Here is a 23,242-nt window from a genome sequence, read left to right as displayed (position 1 = left end):
AAGGATGCACTGGGTGGATTGGGGACCAAAGTGGTTCCAAAGGATGCACTGGATGCGTTGGGGACCAATGGAGACCCAAAGGATGCACTGGATGGATTTGGGACCAAAGGGGTCCCAAAGGGTGCACTGGGTGGATTGGGGACCAATGGAGACCCAAAGGATGCACTGGATGGATTGGGGACCAAAGGGGTCCCAAAGGATGTGCTGCACAGGTTGGGCACCAGAGGGGCCCCAAAAGACTTGTTGGGGTTGGAAACCAAGGGGGTCCCAAATGATGTGCTGGCCAGGCTGGAGGCTGATGGGAAGCCAAAGGATGAGTTGGTCACATTGGTGACCATGGAGGTCCCAAAGGATGCACTGGCTGGGTTGGGAGCTGAGGGAGTCCCAAAAGAGGCGCTGGCCGGGCTGGGGACAAAGGGAGTCCCAAAGGATGCACTGCCTGGGTTGGGGACCGAGGGCATCTTTGGCACCAGCGTGGATTTGGGGGCTCTCTCGGGGATTGCCAAGTAGCTGGAGTTCTCGGCCAGGGCAGCAGGCGGCAAGGGCTCCGTGGCCGCCGGCCACTGCGGCGAGTGCTCCCAGGCCTCCCTCCGCTCCGGCAGCCGCGCGGGGGGACCTTCGCTGCCCTCCCCGGCTCGGATCGGGGCGGAGGGGCCGGGGCCACCGGCAGACCCCCCGCTGGCTACCGACACCCGCGGGCCGCCGGGCTGCTCCTGCCTCGGCTCGCCGGCGCGGAGCTCTGCCGCGCCTCTCGCTGCCGGCTCCGCAGGCTGCGGGCGGGCGCTGCTGCCGGCCGGGGCTCCGGCTCGGGGGTCCCTGCTGTCCCCGCCGCTGTGCCGCTGCCCCAGCGACTCCGGCCCCTCGGCAGCGTGGAGCGCTCTGCTGCTGCCATGGCCACGCACCTCCTTCCCCTCCGTGGGGCTCGGCGGTGGCGGAGGCAGGAGAACGGTCTTCTCTGTCCGCAGCACCGCGCTGCTCTGGGCCGGGGAGCTCTCCCTGGCCACCGGGGACGGCCGGCCCACCAGGACGTGCAGATGGGTCTCCACGTGCGGCACCCCCGCGGCCACCGGCGCCCGTGGTGGCACCCGGAGCTCGCTCCGCTCCCGGCGCGGGGGCGATGCCGGCGGCTCCTCCGTGGGGGTCGCTCCCCTCCGCGTGGCCTGGACCCTCGTGATGTTGATGGGGGAGCTGTGGGAGGGCGCGGCCCGGCTGCCGGGGGGCTTTGCGGGCCCCTCGGCACACGCCGGGGGTGGCTCTCGGCCGGGGGCTGCCAGCACCTCCTCACCCACCGGCTCCGGAGCTGGCTCCCGACGGACCGAGGTGCAGTGGATGACCAGAGGGGTGGCCGGGGGTGGCTCCCCGCTGCTCGCCGGTGCCACGGTGCCGCGGGAGGTGCCGGCAGTCCCAAACTTGAGGCTGTAGCTGCTCTTCACCAGCTTGCGCACGTCCCGGGGCTGCGGGACGCGCCCCTTCCCCTTCTCTTCTGGCTTGGGGGGCGCGGCTGGCGGAGACCCCCGGGGTGCCGGGGTGCCGGGGCTGGGCGGCCGGCGGGGCACTGCTGGTGGCTTCTCTGGCTGGCTCTGCGGCAGCGTCCTCACCCCCTGCGCTCGGGAGGAGGCGAAGCGGCGGTGCGGCGGGGCGGCGGGGAGCACTCGGCTCTCGACCTTGAAGGGGAGGGTTTGGGAGTGGATGGGGCCGATGGCTCGCTCCTTCAAGCTGGGCCACGGCCTCGGCGCCCTCGCAAACCGGGGAGCGACATCCAGCACCTTCCCCACCCCAGGCTGGGCTTCGAACAAGGCGCGGGCTCGCTGGTAGCAGATACTCTCCGACGTGTGCTCCTCAGCGGCCGCGGGCAGCCAGCGGCCCCCCAGCACCTCCTGGTACTTCATCCTCTGGTTGAGCTCGTTGAACGTCTTCCTCAGGTTGCAGACAGTCTCCCTCGTCGCCTCGCTCAGCACCACGCCCTTGGTGGGATGGCTGGTGGTGGCGCTCCCCGCGGCCGCCGTGGCCACCGGCATCCCGCTGCCCCGCAGGTCCTCGGCCGAGAAGCTGCAGTCCGAGCGGGACAGCGAGCTGGACTTGCCCTCCAGACCATCCCCCAGCAGGTCGGTGCCGGCGGAGGACGGCCCCGAGGAGGTCGAGCTGCCCCGCAGCCCCTTCTGCTCCATCTTGATCCGCTGCTCGTACTGCATCTTCTTGGCCAGGACGTTTTTCACCAGGCACGAGGCCGCCCGGGTCCTGTCGGTGCCGGCGTCCAGGGAGGCCGCCTTCATGAACTGCTGGTAGTTGAGCCTGAAGTCCTCGCCGATGGCTCTGCCCTTGCTGGGGGGCTCCTTCCTGGCCGGGGGCTGGGGTGCTGGGCCGTCCCCCCGGGGACCAAAACCCGTCTCCTTCCTCTCCTTCCTCTTCAGCAGGATCTGGCGCTTGGGCACCGTCCTCTTCTTGCCGTGGCCCTTCCTGGCCTCCCCGCTCTCCAGCTCCACGTCCACGCACTCGAACTGTTCCTTGCCCAGCAGCTCCCCGTCCACGCCGGAGGGGAAGGGCCAGCCCACCCTGCCATGCAGAGCTGTCGCCGCGCCCCGGGGCTCCCCGGCGCCCGCCGGCCACCGCCGCGGCCGCCCGCCGTCCTCCGACAGCGAGTTGGAGAGGCTGGAGGAGGTGTGGGAGCTGCACATGTCGAGGCGAGCTCCGGGGAGCCCCGAGAGGCTGCGGAAAGCCCTGGCCGTCAGCGCCTGCACCTCGCCGTCCACCTCGTCCGAGTCGCTGGGAACCCCGCCGAGCATCGCCCCGGGCTGCCGGGGCACGGCCGGCTCCCCGCCGGCGGCCGCGGCCGGCACAGGCTGCCGGTCCCCACCGAGGGGACCCATCCTGCCCCCCTGGCCCGGCGCTGGGCTATTCTTAGCCGCGCTGGACAGCTGAGCCCGCTGCGGGCGGGCGAGGGGGCCGGGCGGCGGGGGGACGCCGGGGGCCCCCGCCGGAGCCCAGAGCCCCGGGGCAGCCCGGCCGGGCGATCCCTCCTCGTCCAGGAACTCCAGGCAGTCCTTGAAGGTCTCCGTGCCGTCCGAGCACAGGGCGGAGTGGTAGGAGGACACGGAGGAGCTCGACATGCTCTTGGTGGGGTCGTCGCGGGGGAGCCCCGGGAGGTGTCCGTCCTCCTCCTCCTCCTCCTCCTCCGCGGACCGCCGGCCGTCCCCACCCGCGCGGGGACCCTCGCCACCGCGGCCGGGCGGCTCGGCGGGGGACAGCAGCACGGGGTCCCTCTTCCCGCGGGGCATCGTGGCAGGGGGGAGCCCGGGGGGTTCAGCCGGTGCCGGGGAGCCCTGCTCGGGGCCGGGGCCGCTCTGCCGGGGCCGCTGGCCCGACCTTCTGGCTCCCTCGCCGTCCCGGCGGCTGGAGCCGGCGGCGGCACAGAGCAAGCCCCGGATCACATGGACTCAGCGAGCGCCAGCCGGGGCAGCCGATGCCAAGCGCATTGCAGGGATGCCACCGCCGCCCCCAGCCTCGGGGACCTGCCGGGGGGCCGCCGACTCATCCCTGCCCCCTCAGCCCGCCCCGCTCTCCCCAAACCGCAGGACAGGGCCCAGGTCATCCCCCGCACCCCATACACGTCCTGGGTGTGCAATCCCATGGAACGGCCTGGGCTGCCCCGGAGCTGGGGGAGCTGCAGACCCCTCTGGGAATGTCCCATCCCCGGTGCTGAGGGCACGGCAGGATCTCGAGCTGCTGCTCCATCCCCACCCATGGCTCCTTTCCCGGTGCCACAGCAGTGGTGTGCCCACACTGGGCTTTCCCCAAAACCCACCCTATCCCAAGCAGGAGCTCCTCCCTTCCTAATCCAAGGGGTAAGGAGCAAACTCAAGGCTTGGGATCAACCCGGGCATGGAGCACCCCTGGGACTCACAGGAGCTGACCAGTGGACTACTACCATGTGTCTTTTCTGGGGAGACTCCAAGCCAGTGGCTGGGGTGGCACAAGGGTCTCTGCAGCTTGCCCACCCCAACTGCTGCTGGTGCAGCCCAGTCCCAGCTTTTGGGGGAATCTTTGCCATGAAGCAGCAGCAGCAGGTGCTCCCCAGCACTGCCAGCCCCGGAGCAACCCGATGCCCAAGTCCTCTGGGTTCATGCAGGGACTAAATTTAAACTTTGGCAAGGAGGAGAGGAAAGCTTCCTGCAAAGCTGGGCTGGCACTTAACCCTTCACTGCTGAGCTGGGCTGGGCTTGCAGGTGGCATTTGTGCCCACAGGGACTGCAAGGGACCTGCCATGGGCAGTGCTCACTGCTATGGTGGCCTTGTGCAAGAAAGAGTGTATATGTGGGATTTCAAATCCTAAAATCCCACCCTTTCTTCATGGAAAGGGTGGTCAGGCACTGGCACACACAGCCCAGTGCAGTGGTGGAATCACCATCCCTGGAGGAATTTAAAAAATGTGTAGATTGGGTGCTTGGGGTGACATGGACTAGGGGTAGCCTTGGCAGGACTGGGGGAACTGTTGGGCTCAATGATTTTAAAGGGCTTTTCCAACCTAAATGATTCTGTGCTTCTACAGAATGTTAGTTCTGTATGCTGGCTCCGAGCCTGGAGTCCCTGCCTGATGCTGGATTTGCAGTGCCAGGGCAGCTCCCTGAGCTGACAGCCCTTGCTGCAGCCCGGCCCTGCTTCTCCGTGGAGCTCCAGGGTGTGTCCAGGGCCATCCACCTCCCGTGGCACCGACAGCGGGTGCCGGGAAGCGGATGGACAGCAGCCGGACAGCAGCCGGACAGCAGCCGGGTGTCCGGTGCTGCTCTCCTGCCACCCTCGCAGCCTCCGGTGGTGTTGTATCACTTGTCGCAGCTGCTGTCCCTGTGACCGGTGTGGCTTCAGCAGGACCTGGGTGTCAGATGCAGCAGCAGCAGCAAGGACTGTGCTGAGCACGAGTGTTGGAGTGAGGCAGGGGAAAGGCTGGGAGAGCTGGGAGTGCTCACCTGGAGAAGAGAAGGCTCCAGGCAGAGCTCAGAGCCCCTTGCAGGGCCCAAAGGGGCTCCAGGAGAGCTGGAGAGGGACTGGGGACAAGGGCTGGAGTGCCAGGACACATGGAATGGCTTCCCAGTGCCAGAGGGCAGGGATGGATGGGATATTGGGAAGGAATTCCTCCCTGTGAGGGTGGGCAGGCCCTGGATCCCTGGCAGTGTCCAAGGCCAGGCTGGACTTGGAGTAACCTAGGATAGTGGGAGGTGTCCCTGCCCGTGGCATGGGCTTTGGCGTTCTTTCCAACCCAAAGCAGTCTGTGATTCTGGGATCGCAGGGATGCCATGAACAACCCATCTCAGGGTGGTGTGGGAGCGCAGCAGAACTGGCCGGGCATTGCTGTCACTCTGCCCTGGCTGCAGCCCGGGGCTGCCAGCAGCCACCAAGCCAGGCCACGCTCCAGCACCTCCTCCTGCTCCTGGGGTTTGTCCCTCAGTGTGGAGGCCGTGGAGAGACCCCGGAGTCCTCCTGCCAAACGAAATCCAACCAGCATCTCCAGCACCCAGAGCAGGCCGGGCTGTGCGTGGGAGCAGCCTGCGGGGCACAAACACGTTACAGAACAGAGGGTGGACCCCAGCTGAGCCAGACCTGCTAATTAAACACTCACTTATGTTTAAGCCAGCGTGATACTGCCTGCAGCTCACCACTGCATTTGCTTATTAACCTGGATTTCATGCCAGCTCGGTGCGTGCTCACCTCAGTGCTGGCAAGCCTGGCACGGGCAGCGAGGAGAAGGAGGAGGATGAAGAGGACAAAGGCTGCTGTTGGCTGTCGAAAGCAGGACGTGCCTCTCCCACGCTGGAGCTACTTTTTGCAACTCCGGAGGAGCAGGAAACACCGGCCCAAGTTGGCAGGGACTTTCAGAGCTGCCTCAGGGGTTCAGGAGGGATCTGGGCATCTGGGACATGGCAGCAGCCCCGCAGAGCTGAGGCACTGGGACACCCCAGGGTGCTGTGTGACAAAGGGACCCGCCGGGGCGTCACAGGGCTGCCCTGCTCCCCTGGCAGCACCGCGCTGGTGCTGTGGCACAGGGGCGATGCCCGAGCGGGTGCCAGGGCTGTGCACCCCGGTGCCACGGCCCAGAGTGCGGGGCCGGGCTCGGACACGACGGGGCGGGAGAGGCCCGCGGCCACACGGCGCCGTGTGAGGGGCCAGCCCCGCTCCCAGCCCCCTCCTCTGCTCCCAGACTCCTGCCCTGTTCCCAGCCGCCTGTCCATTTTCCAGCCCCGCGCTCCGTTCCAAGCCCCGTTCCAAGCCCCGTTCCCAGCCCGGTCCCGAGGTGTCCCCGTCCCTGCGGGCCGCCCCGCAGACCCCGCCCCACCGGGCAGGCGGGCCCCGCCCCACAGAGACCCCGCCCCGCAGAGCCCCTCCCTCTCCTCAGACTGAGGGGAGCGCTCAGCCCCTGATCCCGGTCCCGATCCCGGTCCCGATCCCGATCCCGATCCCCATCCCGGCCCGGGAGCGCCCGCGGCTGGCGGCAGCCCAAGGCCTCGGCCATGTTCCGCGCCCCGCGGCAAATGGCGGCCGCCGCCCCCTCAGGCGCCAGCACCGCCGCCCCCTGCCTTCGGCCAGGCTCGGACCACCACGGACAGGCACAGCGATGTCACATCTTTAATTTAAAAATAAATAAATGTATATACACACACAAACCCATGTTCAAGCGCTCGGTGCACCCAGGAACACCCTTTCCTCCCGTCAGAGCCCCACAAAGAAGAACCGCAAGTACCCCTTGGAGAAGGACGGCGATGCATTCCCGCACCACGGGCTCCAGAGAGGATCCTCCTTTTCCCCGTGGAGCACCGAAACGCAACTCGTCCTGTTTGTCACCGCAGAGGTCCCAAGCCTCCTGTCCTCCCTCACAGCTCACACCGGGACCAGCACCCTGACCCTCCCTGGTTAGAACAAAGAACACTTATTGCTTTTGGGCATGTTTTTACCTCCCTCCTGCGTTTCCTAGCTGATTGTGCTTCCCACAGGAGGTCTCCCACCTCCATCAAGTACTCAAGATCTTTGGATGAAAGGTACAATCTGGTTTCAGTGCAAAATGCTATGGAGGAGTTCGAGCTCCATGCAGGACATTGTGAGTCCAGGAAGTCACTGGATTTGGTCTCCCTACCTGTATCCCTCTACAGTCACACAGGAATGACAGGGAAGATACCAACCCTGGAACCAAGTCCAAACACTTAAATAGATTTCTAATATATTCTACAAGCTATTTTATATATAAAAAACAACATTATTTTCACTTTTTTTACACACTCGTGCTCAAAACTGGGAAATACCAGAATTAAGGCTGCCTGCTCTGCAAGCCAACTCGGAATGATCACCCATTCTTGCCCTTAAACTCTGGCACTAAGTATGTTCCACACCAAGCCCCTCAAAATGCCCTTTTCACCAGTGCTCCTCCTGCTCCAAGTGCCCAATAAATTCTACTCAGCATCCCCCCATGTTCCTACAAGATTTCCTACAATTGGGGCACAAATGTCAGCATAAAAATGCAACTTAGAGAGTCACTATGTTGTTTTTTTCCTTTTATGACACACCACCACAGCACTGCTGCTGTACCTGGAATGTTCTCCTCCCTGCGATGGGAGCTGGGATGTTTAGGGCTTGTGTGCAGGAACACCAGGCCTCAAACCTCACATCCCAGGGCAGACCCCAGAAAAGCTTCTTTTCCTGTAGCTCCCAGCTTCCTTTCCTGCCAAACCTCCCAGGGCTGTGTGGATGGGACAGGGACATGGAGGGGATACACTGTGGTACCAACATTCCCAGTTCCATCCAGCAGGACTCATACACCACTGCACCAGTGCCCAGCACAGGGACAGTCTGAGCTTTACAGGCAGGTTTAATCCTGGCATTTCCCCCGCTTTTGAGCATTTGCTCCCTAGGTTTCAGCCAAGGCCACCTGTGCATCCTGTGTGACTCCAGTTTCAGGAATGTGGCAACAGCAGAGCCTTGCTCATGTCTCACTGACTCACACTGCCAAGGTCAGAGGGGAGCAGTGCTGGTCTGTGAGCCCCCCACCCCGGGCAGGTATTCCCTGGAAGAGCAGGTCATTCCATGCAGGGCACACACCAGACTGCCTCAGGGGGTTAATAGTGCTTAACTGGAGTAACACTGGTCTAACACTGGTCTGCTCTTCATGAGGACGACCCAGCCTCAGCCTGCCCTTCAAGGCCTGGCTGTGTAAAGGAAGATCAAGAAAAAACAGGACATTGCCACATGGATTTTTTCTTTGCATTATCATGTCTACAGTGAAACATTCGTAGCTGCTCAACAGAGTAAAAATATGCTACATGAGAACTGTACCGGAAAAAGCAGGACCCTGGGAGAGCTGGGGAAGTGTGCAGATAAAAACCAGAATGGAGTAGCCAGCTTCAAAATATGCCACTGGAAACAGACAAGGGAATGAACACAGTTCTCCTTTCCCAATGGTCTGGCAGACACTGGAACTGGTGCAATTCCCAGACTCCCATCATCTGGTCGATGTTGGTGCCAGGATGGGCACAGCCCTCCCTTGGAGCAGCACGGGATGTGATCCCTGGGGCAGTGGGAGAGCTGGGAATGTGCTCAGGGGCTCACCTGAGGCAGGGACCTGTCCCTCCTGCACTGCAACAACCCCCCAGCTCTGTGGCACAGCCCCGAGGGACAGCGGGAGTGACCCCCAGCCCCGAGCGCGGCGCTGCCGGGGATCCAGGGAGCTGCAGGTCCAGAGGAAACACGGGAAGCCGAGAGGTGCCTGCTCTCCTGGGAAGCACACACAGCCTGGGTGGCGGACAAACCGCCCACGCAGACGGGTTCCGAACTCAGAGCGCGTCCTGGGGAATTCATTTACAAAGTGCCACTGGTCCTTGGAACCAAATCTAATGTACAGGATATACTACAGCAAACAGCTCGGGATGGCCCCTCTCTGCACTACCTGCAGAAGGACTCCAATGTCCAGACTCTTTACAACAGACTCCTTCCCTTTTCATATGAAGGAAAATAAAAACATAAGTTAAAACAGCAATAAGTAAAACTACGGAACGTGCCCGTCCTGGTCAGCCCCCTTTGTGCATCCCGATCAGACTGGAGAGCTTCTCACAGTGCTCAAGTTTCAGGGACTCTGCTTTCTGTTTTAACCGCTCATCTCTGTAGAGCTTGGCCAAATTTGACAAATCAGACTCTGAAAGATGAAGAAAAAAAGATGTATCAGGATGAAGTCGTGAGCCTCCTTTAAAGAACTGTTTCTCAATGCTTTGTTATCCTTGCAGCACTTTTAATTTTGGTGGGTACTGAAGCCAGGGAGGTGAACAACTACCCAAGGGACTCGTCTGGAAGGCCTCCCTGCCCTTTCATTAACAATCTCAAAGGTACTTTGCATTTTGTTCCTCTTCTTCTCAAAAGCCACATAAAACTGAAATAATCCCATTGTTTAAATTATTTCCCCCCAGTAATTCAGAGAAGTTTCTTTTGCTGATTAGCTGAGGAAGTCTTAATATAGGTTTCTCCCTGAAGAATAATTTGGCTGCAGGATTAGATGCACCGAGGAGAACAGCAGTAATTTACTTCTGAAAAGGTCAACATCTCCGTAAGCACAGGCTACCTGATGACACTCAATTTTTCAAAGAGCTTTTATACACCTTACAAGCCCCTCATTTTACAAAATTATTCAGAGTGGAAAGAACTTCAATAGATCCTTTCATGCCTTACGTCCTCTGTCCCTGTCCCACTGAAATTTAAAGCTATTTAACCCTCCTCCCACTCACCGAAAAGCTTCACAAACTGACAAGCAGGAACAGTTCATTTTAGAGCAGGAATCCATTTACAGGTTTATAACCAAAATGCCACTCAAGCAGTGCTGGGCACAGCCTTGTCAAGCCTCCAGCAAAAAACAGGCTCAGGTAATTGTCCCTGAGCCCAGAGTCCCTGGAGCTGTGCAGTGGAGAATCCCAGTTTACACTTATCCAATTGGGGAAAATTATTCCCTGCACTTTCAACAGCATTCATTCCATCACATTTGCTCCTTGTGGGTTTCAGTCTTTCACAGACTAGTTCCTTTGAAGCCTTTTCTTCAAGGAGGTTCTAAAATATCAATTCCAACTATATTTACATTGGACATACAGAAGAAATTCTTCCCTGGGAGGGTGGGCAGGCCCTGGCACAGGGTGCCCAGAGCAGCTGGGGCTGCCCCTGGATCCCTGCAAGTGTCCAAGGCCAGGCTGGACAGGGCTTGGAGCAACCTGGGATAGTGGAAGGTGGGGGGTGGGATGGGATGAGCCTTAAGGTCCCTTCCAACCCAAACCATTCCATGGTTCTATGCTACTTATCCTGATTCGGTTTTCAGCTGCCTCTTTGTGACCCTGAGCTCTTTGCAGCCTCATTTTACAACTGTGGCATCCCAGCTGAAACACCTCCTGTAAAAACCTGGGATGTGCTTTTTGAACTTAACTGTGCCAAAGATTTCAGAAGATCCAAACCCACAGCACAGCCAACTCGCACAGACCGCTTTGCTGAGGAGTCTGGTGTAGCACTGTAAAACTGACTGGCTGAACAAAGTAGCAACCAATCCATTATTTTAAGGTTTTCCTTAAGGTTGTTGGACACCAGCTAACACTTTTCAAGTCATAAAATCAAGGACTTTAAAAACCAAACTGTTCCTGAACTACTCATCTCTGTCCATTTTGCTGGTGCTCAAGGGAGATGTGCCCTCAGTAAACACAACAAATGTACTATAAATAGACATTCAACTGTCAAAAAGCTCCTCACACCAAGTCCAACACTTCAGCAAGGATTAAGGGACCAACATTGTGCAGCAACAGCTGACTAAGAACGGCCTCAGCATCTGCAGAACTTTTCCCCAGCACTCTGTCCTGTATTCAGAGTTTATTTTTACAAACGTGACTGTCCTAAGGTCAGCCCAGTCTCAGCTATGGCCTGGATGGGAGGCACTCAGAAAATGGTTACTTTTACTGACAGCGCTGTCCTCAGGCTATGCTAACTGTGGCTGCTGTAAATGTATTTGCAGCTGGTGACTAACACAATCCCTAAGTGTACAAAGCTCTGGAGGAGCACTGTTTGGCAGGCACTTGGCATTCCGGGCTGGATCATCTCCCCTCTCTGACTCCTGGGCTCTCTAAGACTCACAAACCCTGTCCCCCTCTTTGGAGCTGGGCTCTCCTCAGCTCCAGGTCTCTGTGAAAGAGACAATGTGGTGACTTTCAGTTGCATGAGGTCAATTAAAGAGATTTTTCTGTAAGAAAGAAAGTCTCTCCCTGTAGCAAGCCTACATTTATGAGTAGTAACAGCCACGTTATCCCTGGAGGCTGCTCTTGCCAGCTACAGATACTCAAAGTTCCCAAGTCAAGCACACCAAAAACTTCAGGATTTTTATGGTCTTATATTATGGGTTCTTTTCCTTTTTAAATTCAGAGCCTACACCTTTTTATTTCTCTTGAAAGCAGGATTGGTAACTTTTATGTAAAATAAGCCAAAACAAGCCTTCCCATCAAAAACCTGTAAAGAGTCTGGAATCAGCAACACTATTCCTGTAGGATTAAATGAGTCTTGTTTAGACAAACTGTGTTTCTACAATGATGCAATTGGTCAAGAAACTGAAAACAAGTGCAAAGGCACTTTTTAGCAGCGTGCTGAGGACTGTTCTGCACAGAGCAATTTAAAACCCCCACCAGTGTGTGAAAGCAGCTTGTCTGCTGCTACTGAACATTCACACAGACACAACTTGTTCCAGCTTCCTTTACACACAGCACTGCTTGCTGTTGACTCATTTGAAGGTGATGAGTTCTTTAGGTCAATAAAATCAGTGAATAAAATCAGTCACAACATCCCAGCCTAAGCTACTCCTCGTAATTTGATTTGTTATTTTTTACCATTCTGCAAGCAGCAGGAATTTGCTGTCTCTTCAATGAACCAGATTAGTAGCAATTAAGAAGTAATAAAATATGGGCTTAACATGCCCTTATTTGTGCCACTGATCTACTCAGGGCTGAGTGAGAATAACGATTTTGAATGCTCACATCTGTGTTCTCCCTTTCTGCATTCAATTCTTGTGTCTGAAAGACGTGAAAATGGTGAAAAACATGATCTCCAACTCAGCTAAAGATAGAAAATGCAAATAACACCCAAAGCACGGAAACATGCTCTGAAAACTGATACCAGGAACACGGCCCACTGCAAGAGAGCCAAGAGCACCTGGACAAGCTCTGGACTCTCCTGGAGAAATTTTAAGGAAAAAGTTACAGAAACCTCTTGTGGAGCCAGTCAAAGCAAAACTGATTCTGCTCCAGCAAATGAAACATGGAATAGGTGATGTCTCAAGATCTTTTTCAGCCTAGCAATCTGTCAGGGCTGAATAAATGTGGTGGGTTGTATGTTTAAAACATCACTAAGAGTTATTCAAGCATAAAACCTGAGCGGAAAAAAGTGTCTCAAATGGTGAAGTCTACTTTCCACTCGTCTCTCAGAATCACTTAAAATGTATTTTGACAGATCTCAAGAACAGAAAATTCAGTGTTAAGGGCAGATGTGAGACACCTTAAACCAGTGCAAGGCTGAGATGTTACAAGGATTGGAAACTGAGGCTAAAAACAGCAGAGCTTTGTGAAGCACATCCACCCCCCAGCTCTGAAACACACGTGGGACAGAAATAACTTACTCTGCTGTTTCTCCTTCCAGCAGCTGGTCTGAATATAGTCTATGTAATCTTTCTCAACTGTTTTCTCAAGCTCTTGAAGTTCTGCTCCTTGATAATTCTTTTCAAAGTTTTTATCAACATAGTAAGGCACCTGCAAGTTCTCTGTTTCTCTGCTGACAACGTGGCCTATGGACCTGTGGGAACAGCAGGGAGAATTCAGATGTTTCAGCAGTTCAGACCTCAAGAAATCAAGAGCTGTTTCTCCATATTAGCATTTCCAGAGGATGATATTTACAGCAATGTTTGTACAGTCCATTTCTGCAGGATTATGGCTCCCTCAACCATCCAGTCAGGAAATTACAAGTCTCAGGGACAGCAAGCTGTGCAGTACAAACAGAATCCATCCTCCTGCTAAAACCACAGGAGAAAATCCCAGATGGAGAGGTATCAACACAGTTCCTTCCAAATACTGTGTTCGTTCCCAACAGTTCAGTCAAGACCCTTCTAAAATATAAGAGCAAATTTTATCTATGAACTCTGCAAACACTTTATTCTGTTTGCTGGTGATTTCTGGCAAGCTCGGTGCAGAAACCCACGGGGATTGATAACAAAGGTAGAGATTATAAAAACTTAGGGCACAATGCAATTGGATCTGGATTTTCCCATTGTTTTGGATCCTTTAGTAGCAATAAAACTTAGCAGGGGAGATTCTAGTTACACTTTTCTTCAGGGTTTTATAATCATCAGTAAGCACACTGAGGCATGGAACAGCCTGGAAAATACCCTGTAGGAAGATTCAGCCCCTCTGACACAGTCACTGGATTAAACCACACTCCTGGAGTGAATTTCCTTATTTGAGCAAAGATACCCAGGCCTTTGCTCAAATCACTGCCCACAGAGAGAGGCAGGCAGCCAAAACACAAAGGTTACACTCTACTCAAAGGAATCCCATTTGCCCCTTTTTCCTGGACTCCTCTTTTCCTTCTCTTTCCCTGTGTCTCAGAGGTGTCCTCAATTTCTTTTAGTTTTTAGGCTGTTCAGTTGTTTTAAGCCTAACTCTGAACCAGGCTCAGGCCTGACTATCTCACATCACCAGGAGAAGGGGAGGTAGAGAAGAAAAGCAGCTCAGCTGCTGTGGGGGTAGCGTGGGAGGTTTCACATGGGACTGGCAGATAGCAAAAACACTCCCTGGAAAAAAAAAAACCACCCTAAAAACATCCACCCTCCTGTTCTTTTCTGAGGGCCTCACTCTGACATCGTGTGGCAAAATGGTGAGGGGTGTTGGGCTGCTCTGACAGAGGAGGGGAGGGGAAGGCTGGACCTGAGCAGTTTCACTCCTAGAAGGGAGCAAGGGGAGTGTTTGGAGCACTCTGCTGGTTGTCCCAGACCTGCCAATTCCACTCCTCTCTCAGTGAGGGCCAGCCCAGGTCCAGATGTGACCTCCAGCACCAGATGTGACAGGAGCATGTGGGTTTTCCCCTGCCCCACAAGCTGCCAGTGCAGCAGCTCTGGTGGGGTCCTTCTGCTCCCAGAGCCCACCAGCCCCCAGGGCCCTGCTTTGCTACAGAGGTTAAACCAGGGCATTTCAAGGCTTTAACAATTTGTGGAGCTTCCAGTAGAATTCATGCTCCAGAGAAGGTTTGGATTTAAAGGTTTGGATTTATACTGCAAACCACAGGCTTCTTTTTTTTGTTGCTTTCCAGAGGAACCTCAGGGGTGGTCCACAGATTCTAGGGGCTGGGCAGATCAGAGGCTGATCTACACCCACGTTCCCCATCCTGTATCACTGTGCAAAGCCATTTCACACCAGCTGAGGAAGGTTTCTGACCCTCTTTGTGCACTAAAGCTCCCCACAGGCAACCCCACAGTGCTCAGGAGAACTCACCAGTGCAGGCTGTTGGTATTTCCTTATTTACAAACTGATAACATTTTCTACAAAGAGCAAAACATTAACATGCATTTTGCTATCAAACCCAACTTCCATCTGCCTTCATACTGCAAACAGCAAGAGCAGAAAAATGTGGTTTTAAAGGACTTACGATTTGTAGAATAAGCTGTAGGGTGGGTTGGTGGCCATCAGCTGGGTTATAACTGACACAATTATGATGATGAAAACTGGCATCAACTGGATAAATGCAGAATATGAATTCTGAAAAGTACAAGGATTAGCAGTCAAGAAAATACAGAGATGGAAAAAGGCATCTGTTCACAGAAGCCAGGCTATCAATCACAGATCAACAATTTGTTACATGGAAACTTAGAAGAAAAAAGAGAAAGGACTTTGGGATTTTGAGAGGGATGACACTGTAATTTCTAAATAACCTTTATTAATAATATCAGAACACTCCTGAACACCATTTCCTTTCCACTATCTTTTCCTCTGCCCCTTCCCCCACAGTGCCTACAGCACTGTTGTACCTGCAAGTGTCGAATCCAGCCTGCAATTCCCGTGTGCCTACGGCGTTCCTGCACCCTCTGAATTTGCTCTCCATTGTAGATCTCAGCCTCTGCTTCAGCACTGCATTTAATGGTTGAGCAGTAAAGGGTTAACAGCTCACATGCAGTGTAACTTCAGACAGGATGCAAGCACTGGGGCTTTTGTTTGGATTAATTTAGCAGAACAAAAGACTGGAAGCATTATCAAAGAGAAAACACTGATCTTTCCTTCTGCTCTTCCATTTCTTTCTAAACCGGCTTTTAAAATGCCTTCTCTCATGCAGAGGGAAATATCACATGCAGCTATTTAGACACTGCCCTCTACCCTGGGATAGCAACAAGGATTCCTGATGCAGTAGTAGGTGGGATTCACAGAATCAAAGAATTACTGAGGTTGGAAAAGCCCTCCCAGCCCATCGAGTCCAAGCTGTGCCTGGTCCCCACCTTGTCCCCAGCCCAGAGCACCGAGTGCCACCTCCAGCCCTTCCTTGGACACCTCCAGGGATGGGCACTCCAAACCTCCCTGGGCAGCCCCTGCCAAGGCCTGAGCGCCCTTTCCATGGGGAAATTCCTGCTGCTGTCCACCCTGAGCCTGCCCTGGCCCAGCCTGAGGCCGTTCCCTCTCCTCCTGTCCCTGTTCCCTGCCAGCAGAGCCCGACCCCCCCGGCTGCCCCCTCCTGTCAGGGACTTGTGCAGAGCCCCAAGGTCCCCCCTGAGCCTCCTTTGCTCCAGCCTGAGCCCCTTTCCCAGCTCCCTCAGCCGCTCCTGGGGCTCCAGCCCCTTCCCAGCTCCCTTCCCTGCCCTGGACACACTCCAGCTCCTCAGGCTCTTTTCTGCAGTGAGGGGCTGGATTCACTTCCCCCAGCTGAGCTGTCTGTCAGCTGTACCAGATTTTTTTTCTGAGCCTGAGACTCACAAGGAAAAACTCATCTTCCTTGGAGAACGATCCCTGGAGGTTAACAGACTGCCTCCAGAGGAAGATTTTGCCAAAGCAGGTGGCAGGTGTGTATGTGCAGTGACAACAAAGGACACCTTGTGTCTCATCTAGAGGTCTCAGTTGGCAGAAATGTATCCCACACCCATCCTGTCCCCAGCTGGAAGAAGCCTGTGCAGCCCCTGGGTGCTAAAATACACCTTGAGCACAAGCCAGTACTTCCATATCCGTTACCAGTCCTCATTTGGACTAATTGTTGTTGGATTACCAAGCATTGGAGCTTGCAAAAACCAAGCAGCAGCAAAACCCTCCGTGACAGAAACTGGAGGGCCTGTAATCCTATAAACACAATGCATCTCTACAGCAGTGATTAATAACAGCCAATCTCATGACAAAGGAAATATCCACTGCGGCTGCAGCCTTTGAGGATAAACACTGAGCACTCAAGCATGGGAAGGTTTGTCCTGGCTTTGGAAGAGGATCCCTCACCCTGCTGAGATATTTAAATATTTAAGCTGTGGAGATCCTTCCTGCTGGCTACCTGTGGCCTGCGCTCTTCCTCCTCTGGCTCCTGTGTCCACGCCCTCTCAGCCCGGTGCCTCCGTGGGTAATAGTGAGCATCTCTGGTTACATTGGAGAACATGTGGATATTCCCTGGAAAAGAAACCAGGACAGACCTGTGTTTCACCCAGCTGCTGGAACTCACCAGGATTCCTCAGTTTCTATTTAATTATCCAGGTTTATTCTCCGCAGCCTGAATTGCAGCTGGGACGTCTGAGACTAGAAAGCACAAACCACATCAGAATTAAACACCACCACAATGTTATTCCAAAAAGCCTATCAGAGAAATTGTACTGTGCTCCAATCCATCTTAATTTAAATCAAGCTGCAGAAACATGTTCTGATTTTTATGATTGTATCTCATATTTTAATGCTGTTCTTGTCACACTCACTTGCAAGGCTGTGGCAGGAAAATGAATTTGCTTCACCAGGCTTGGGCTATGAATTATGGTCTCCCATAATTACTGAATGTGGTCTTCTACCCTCATTTCTAATTCCTCTGCCTTCAAGCCATTAATAATTTCACTTAATTATTTTATAATAAGGAAAGAGATTTTTAAAAGAGTAAAAAAGGAGAACAATTCAGGATTTTCTTTCTTGCATATGGAATGCAGTTGATTTATTTTAAAAAAATCTACAATGAGGGAAGAATTGCATTTGCTGCTTCAATTTGAAGCTCAGGATCTGATTTTATCACCATATGAATATCTTAATAATAGCTGTGCTCTCCTCTTTCGAAATTCAGAATGTCTTTTGTGTTAGAGAATTGAAATCTGTGGCTTATCATCACAAAAGAAATGCAAAACTATTTTTAAGCCCTGGGAAAGATGTCACATTATTTTATACTCTTATCCTGTCCTTTTTTGAGTTTCCCAAAGAATTCTGCAAGAAACCTGGGCAAAGGCGACCTCTGCTATTGTGTCAAAACCCCTGTTCCACTGCTTGTTTGAAGATTTTCCAAGCTCTAGGCATGTGTGCAGTCAGAGCTCCAACAGCGAGCCAAGCCAAGCCAGGCTGGCTCCAAGGAGGAAAGTTTCTTTTGGGAAAAAAGAAAATTAATTTCTATCCCTCAACATTGCTCAGACAGGATTTTATCAAGCTGTGAAGAGAAGCAGCCAGCGTGGGAAAAGAAGAATGGCTTTTATAGGGGTGCCTAAAAAAAAAAGGTTTTCCCAAATTTTAAGTTTCTCCAAGAATTTCTGCCAGCAGTTTCTTTTGTTCCATGGGCATTTATTTTTTATGAGAACTTGTAGCCTCTCCTCCTTACAACTGCAACACTCTGCCACGTGGAGTCTCCTTTGAGTTTAATCACATTTAACATTTTAAATTTAACTATTTTTCCATTGAATATCCATAGAGGAAAACTGCTCCATAAAAACAAAGCCATTAACCTGCTTTCAAAAGCCCAGTGAGGAAACTCTTGTTTACTACCAACACCCCCTGCTACAAAATTGCATTTTTATTTTCTTACTCTTTGCTGCTTTCCCAAAAATTCCCGTTTTCTCCCTGTTAAACCTGCCATGCCCAGTACCCAAACTCCTCCCAGAGTTCCTCAATCTCCTGTCCTCAACTCCAAGCACCCTGTTCCCCACAGGCCCATTCCATGAGGGTAATGTCCCACAAAAGGCACATCCAGGTGCAATTCCTTGCACAGTCAGAAATGGAAAACGTGCAGACTCCAGCTGGAATTACACCATGCTGGGGTTGGCTCACTTTGCATATCCACTGGTGCAAGCCTGGGAGCAATCTGAGGTCCCCTTAGCTGCAAGATGCACTGCTCACAGCAAGGTTTAGTAATTAACTACTTGTCTCTGTGTCTTCAGGCTGTAGTAACTGGTGTGCACCTCACTTCTCGTGACAGCTTGGAGGTGGAAAGTTCCCAGGAGTGCTAAAGCAATTCTTTCATTGCTGCCAGAAGGCCCTTGAAGTCCTCACACCTTTCAGATTTCCTTTTAATCCACTGATCCTGCAGGATCTATTTCTCCTGCAAATCCAAATGCCAAGGCTGGACTGAGACATGCACGGAGCTACTACAGGTACAGCTCCACTGCTGTGTCACTGGATCCTGCACATCCACCGGATCCTGGATCCTCTCCTGGCAGGCAGCACTTGCTGAGCTCCCAGGCTGTAACTTCATTACAGCACAGGCTGCTGCGAGGCACAGCAGCTCCTGTTTCCCTGAGATCACAGCTCCAGGAGCTGGGCCGTGCTGGCCTGGAATGCTGTCAGGTGCCTCAAGTACAACCCAATCAAGGAATTGTTCATGTTGAAAAAGACCTCTGAGATCACTGAGTCCAACCATCACCAAAGACACCTCTGATTCCTTCTCATTCACACCCTATTTCAGCTCCCATACCACTGCTGGCTTCAGATGATGGAGGGAATAAAAGAAAGGCAGAAATCAAATGTGAAAAGGTTTCTGCTCTTTTCAGACGTATGATCAACTCCCTGAGCAGTCCCAAGGGAAAGTGACCTTCCTCATGATTTATAGAATCACAGAATATGCTGAGTTGGAAGGGACCCCCAAGGATCATCCAGCCCAGCTCCTGGCCCTGCACAGACACCCCAACAACCCCAGCCTGGGCATCCCTGGCAGCGCTGTCCAAACGCTCCTGGAGCTCTGGCAGCCTCGGGGCCGTGCCCATTCCCTGGGGAGCCTGGGCAGTGCCCAGCACCCTCTGGGAAAAGAAACTTCTCCCAGAATCCAGCCTGAGCCTGCCCTGACACAGCTCCAGCTGCTCCCTCGGGGTTAGTCAGTCCACCGCCCTTCAAAATCCCTGCAGACAGGTACTGACCTGTAGGGAAATGCCCACCAAAAAACACATTGAATATTTCTTCTGGTGTGATGTCTGCTTCGAATTCTGTGTAGTAATTGTAGTGCCTGGCCTGGCCAGTGCTGACGTGCTCGTGGTCACTCCCGAGTTCATCGTAGCGGAGTCGTTTCTCAGGGTTGCTCAGAACTGCAAAAGCATTGCCTATTGCTGGAGAGGGAATTAAAACCAGTGTTACATTTCCAGTGTCACATGTCCCACTTTTATAAGTGGAGTAGCAAAAAATCCCCAAACAAGCCTAGGAAATTTGTGCTTGACCAAAGACTAAGTTACTTTTGTAACAGCAAGATGTGTAACAGCTCTGGCACTACCTGTGATGGAAACCACTTCCTGCTGTCACTGATGCCAGGAGAAAGAAAAAAGTGTCCAAGTATATGGAGAGACTTGAAATATTTGTAAAACTGATGTGAGAGTTCACTTCAGCCAAGAAACTGGGTGAGAATGGAGCATTTTATCAGCTCAAAGCAAATGCAAGTTTGGTCCGAGTGCACCTCCATATACCACATACAATTAACACAAAGTTAATAACTGCAGGGACAAATTAAAATGCAGAGGGCTATCCCAAGCTTTTCCTGCTGGCAGAGATGCTCCTGAAGCTGTGTGGCACACCTATTTCACACCTCACATCCAACCACTCAGAAGTGTTTGTTTGGCTCATCTTCTTCTTTGGCCTCTGACAGAACAAGTTCATAGAGAAATACAACCCAAACACAAAGAAAGAAAGAACATCCCTTCAGAAGCTCCTTGTTTTAACAGACTGTGAAAGATCACTTGTTTTCCTCGTGCTGCGCTGCATGGAAAGGGAAAATATGCATGAGTTTACGCTGCAACATAACTGAGAACTCTGGACACAGCATATTGGATTAAACTTCATATTCCCATACATATACATATAAATAGAAATTTATTCATCACAAGGAGCAGTTATTGATGACAAACATCCCACACTCTGGCATGGGCAGTGTCAGTTCCAAGTTCTGAACCTTCTGCAGTATCACGGAATCCCAGAATGGTTTGGATTGGAAGGAACCCTACAGATCATCCCATCCCACCCCCTGCCATGGCAGAGACACCTCCCACTGTCCCAGGCTGCTCCAAGCCCCAATGTCCAGCCTGGCCTTGGACACTGCCAGGGATCCAGGGGCAGCCCCAGCTGCTCTGGGCACCCTGTGCCAGGGCCTCAGCACCCTCACAGGGAAGAATTTCTTCCTAATACCCCATCAAACCCTGCCCTCTGGCAGCGTAGAAGCCATTCCCCCTTGTCCTGTCCCTCCAGGCCCTTGTCAAGTTCCTCAAAAGCATCTGGGACTGCGACCTGGGATACATTTCCCATCGTTTCTAAGGGAGACGTGTATTTTGCAGACGGAAATGCAAGCCCTGCCGAGCCGCAGCGGGGTTCTGTGAGGACGCTGCTGTGTGTGCAGCCCCTCCCGGCTCCGTGGGCCGGCGGGCGCCTCTGCACCGGCGCTCCGGGTGCGGCCCCTCACGGTGCCCCCGGGCCCGCTCACCTTTGAAGGCCTCGGTGGCTCCGGGTGCGCGGTTCTTGTCGGGGTGGAACTTGAGGGCCAGCCTGCGGTACGCCCGCTTCAGCTCCTCCTCGCCGGCGTCCCGGCTCACCCCCAGGATCTCGTAGTAATCCCGGCACCGCTTGATCCTGAGGGCGCACACGGGGTCATCCCGGGGCTCCCCGGCCCCGCTCCCCGCCTTTCCCCAGGCCCTCCGGCCCCGCTGCCCGCCGCCCCCCGTGCTCCCGCGGGCCCCCCGTCGCCGCTCACCGCCGCACCCCGTCCAGCTGCTCGGCCGTGTAGGTCATGTCGGCCCGCGGCCGCCGCCGCCCCTCGCTCACCGCCCGCCACCCCGCGCCGCCATCTTGTGCGCGGGCGCTGCTGGGAGCGGGCCCGGCGGGGCTGGCGGGGGCGTGACGTCATTGCGAGGGGAGGTGACGTCATGAGCGGTTCTGAGGGCAGCGGGAGGTGGGAGGTCATGGAATCACGGAATCACGGAATGTCGTGGAATTGTGGAATGTCATGGAATTATGGAATGTCCCGGGCAGGAAGGGATTCACCAGGATTCATCCCTCCAGCTCCTGGCTCTGCACAGACCCCCCAGCAACCCCACCCTGTGCACCCCTGGCAGCTCTGGCAGCCTCGGGGCCGTGCCCATTCCCTGGGGAGCCTGGGCAGTGCCCGGCACCCTCTGGGGAAGAGCCTTTCCCTGCTCTCCAGCCTGAGCCTGCCCTGGCCCAGCTCCAGCCGCTCCCTGGGTGCTGTCCCTGGCCCAGGAGCAGAGCTCGGAGCTGTCCCTGCGCTGCCCTGGGCAGGAGCTGCAGCCCCGGGGAGCTCTGCCCTCAGCTCCTCTGCTGCAGCTGGACCAGCCCAGTGCCCTCAGCCGCTCCTCGGGCGGCCCCTCCAGACCCTTCCCCAGCCCCGGCTCCCTCCTTTGGACACTCTCCAACAGCTTTAGATCCCATCAGGAAAGGCCTCGGGGGCGCTGGTGACAGCAGCTGAACATGAGCCCAAGGTGGGCACGAGGCCACTGGCCCCTGGGCTGTCCCATCCCTGGGGTGGCAGCAGGATCAGGGCAGTGCCCGTCCCAGTGCTGGCATTGCTGGGGGACCTCGAGGGCTGTGTCCAGTTCTGGGCCCTCACTGCAAGACATTTCCCAGTTGCTTTCATCATTGCTGTTGTTGGTTTCCCCTCATCCCACCTGCCACTGTCCCAGGCTGCTCCAAGCCCCAATGTCCAGCCTGGCCTTGGGCACTGCCAGGGATCCAGGGGCAGCCCCAGCTGCTCTGGGCACCCTGTGCCAGGGCCTGCCCACCCTCATTGCAAGACTCTCAAGGGCCCGTGGGAAGGAGGTCAAAGGAAGGAAAATGAAAGCAGCAGTGAGATCCTATGGGATCTCAAAGATCCAGGGAGATTTGTTATAACTTTGCATTCACTAAAAATCTACTTGTAGTGCTCTGTGTGTGGAGTTACAGGTCTCTGGGAACTGGAGCTGTTTGGGTTTGTCTAATTGCAAATCACCTGGGATTTTGTGTTAAGCAAATTCACCAGTCTGGTGGAGCCTGGGTGAGTGACAATGTTTTACTTTTCATGAATGTAACCAGAAAAGCTTCATTTATTAAAAAACAACTTATCGAACTACCTGGTGCAGGTGTCAGAGGTTGAAAGTGCATTGGCTCTTACCAGGAGCCGTGAAAATGTTGCATTTATTTTGCTGAACATTTCCTTGCCAGCTGCAAAGCACAGCTGCCTCCTGCATTGCACAAGGCGATGCTGCTCTCCTGGCCTTCCAGGAAGCTCTGGGAAAGCAGTGGTGGAGACGATGGAAGCTCTCCTGGCAAACTTGGGCTGCCAGCCTCCAAGAGCTGAAGCAGCTCAGCATTTTGCTTGTGACCACTCATTTTACACTGACATAAACCCTGGTCTATGCAGGGACTTTGTTCCTTACACTTCAGCTGAGTCTTTGAGCATGTGGGGAGATAACGATCTCCCTTCCTGAAGCTCCGTTCTTATTAATAATAACAAAGTGTTTAAGATGGCAATTTGCATTTCAGCAGCGCCTTTAATTCACGGCTCTCCGAACGCTTTACAGACATGGATTAACAAGGCCTCACAACAACCCTGTGAGGTAGGTGAATGTGACCATCCCACTGCTGTGGGGACAATGAGGGCACCGGGGATAAGGGGCTTGGAGCAGTCATGCTGGGATTTGACCTAGAACTTGGGCATTTAAGTCCCACCAGGCCTTCAGCTTCAGATCAGGCTTTCCCAACGCACGGGTCTGGCTCGACGTGGGGCTACGCTGATTAACAAGCCCGTGACTGCCTGGCACAGACTA

The 23,242-nt window shown here is 54.4% G+C and overlaps 1 protein-coding gene across 1 annotated transcript; it reads right to left on the bottom strand.

Moving 5' to 3' along the window:
* Positions 1–6,591: 6,591 nt before the first annotated feature.
* DNAJC18 (DnaJ heat shock protein family (Hsp40) member C18) lies at positions 6,592–21,348 on the bottom strand. Its single transcript, XM_032125011.1, is given in 8 exon segments — positions 6,592–9,169; positions 12,659–12,831; positions 14,677–14,786; positions 16,549–16,661; positions 19,364–19,549; positions 20,908–21,053; positions 21,175–21,236; positions 21,238–21,348. Coding segments are annotated over 8 exon segments (1,026 nt in total). The 3' UTR covers positions 6,592–9,044.
* Positions 21,349–23,242: the final 1,894 nt, after the last annotated feature.

The sequence above is a fragment of the Corvus moneduloides genome, chromosome 15 (assembly GCF_009650955.1).
Source record: "Corvus moneduloides isolate bCorMon1 chromosome 15, bCorMon1.pri, whole genome shotgun sequence".
In the NCBI taxonomy this organism is placed as follows: Eukaryota; Metazoa; Chordata; class Aves; order Passeriformes; family Corvidae; genus Corvus; species Corvus moneduloides.
The sequence above is the reverse complement of the archived record's forward strand: the minus strand, read 5'-3'. Positions and strand labels throughout refer to the sequence as shown.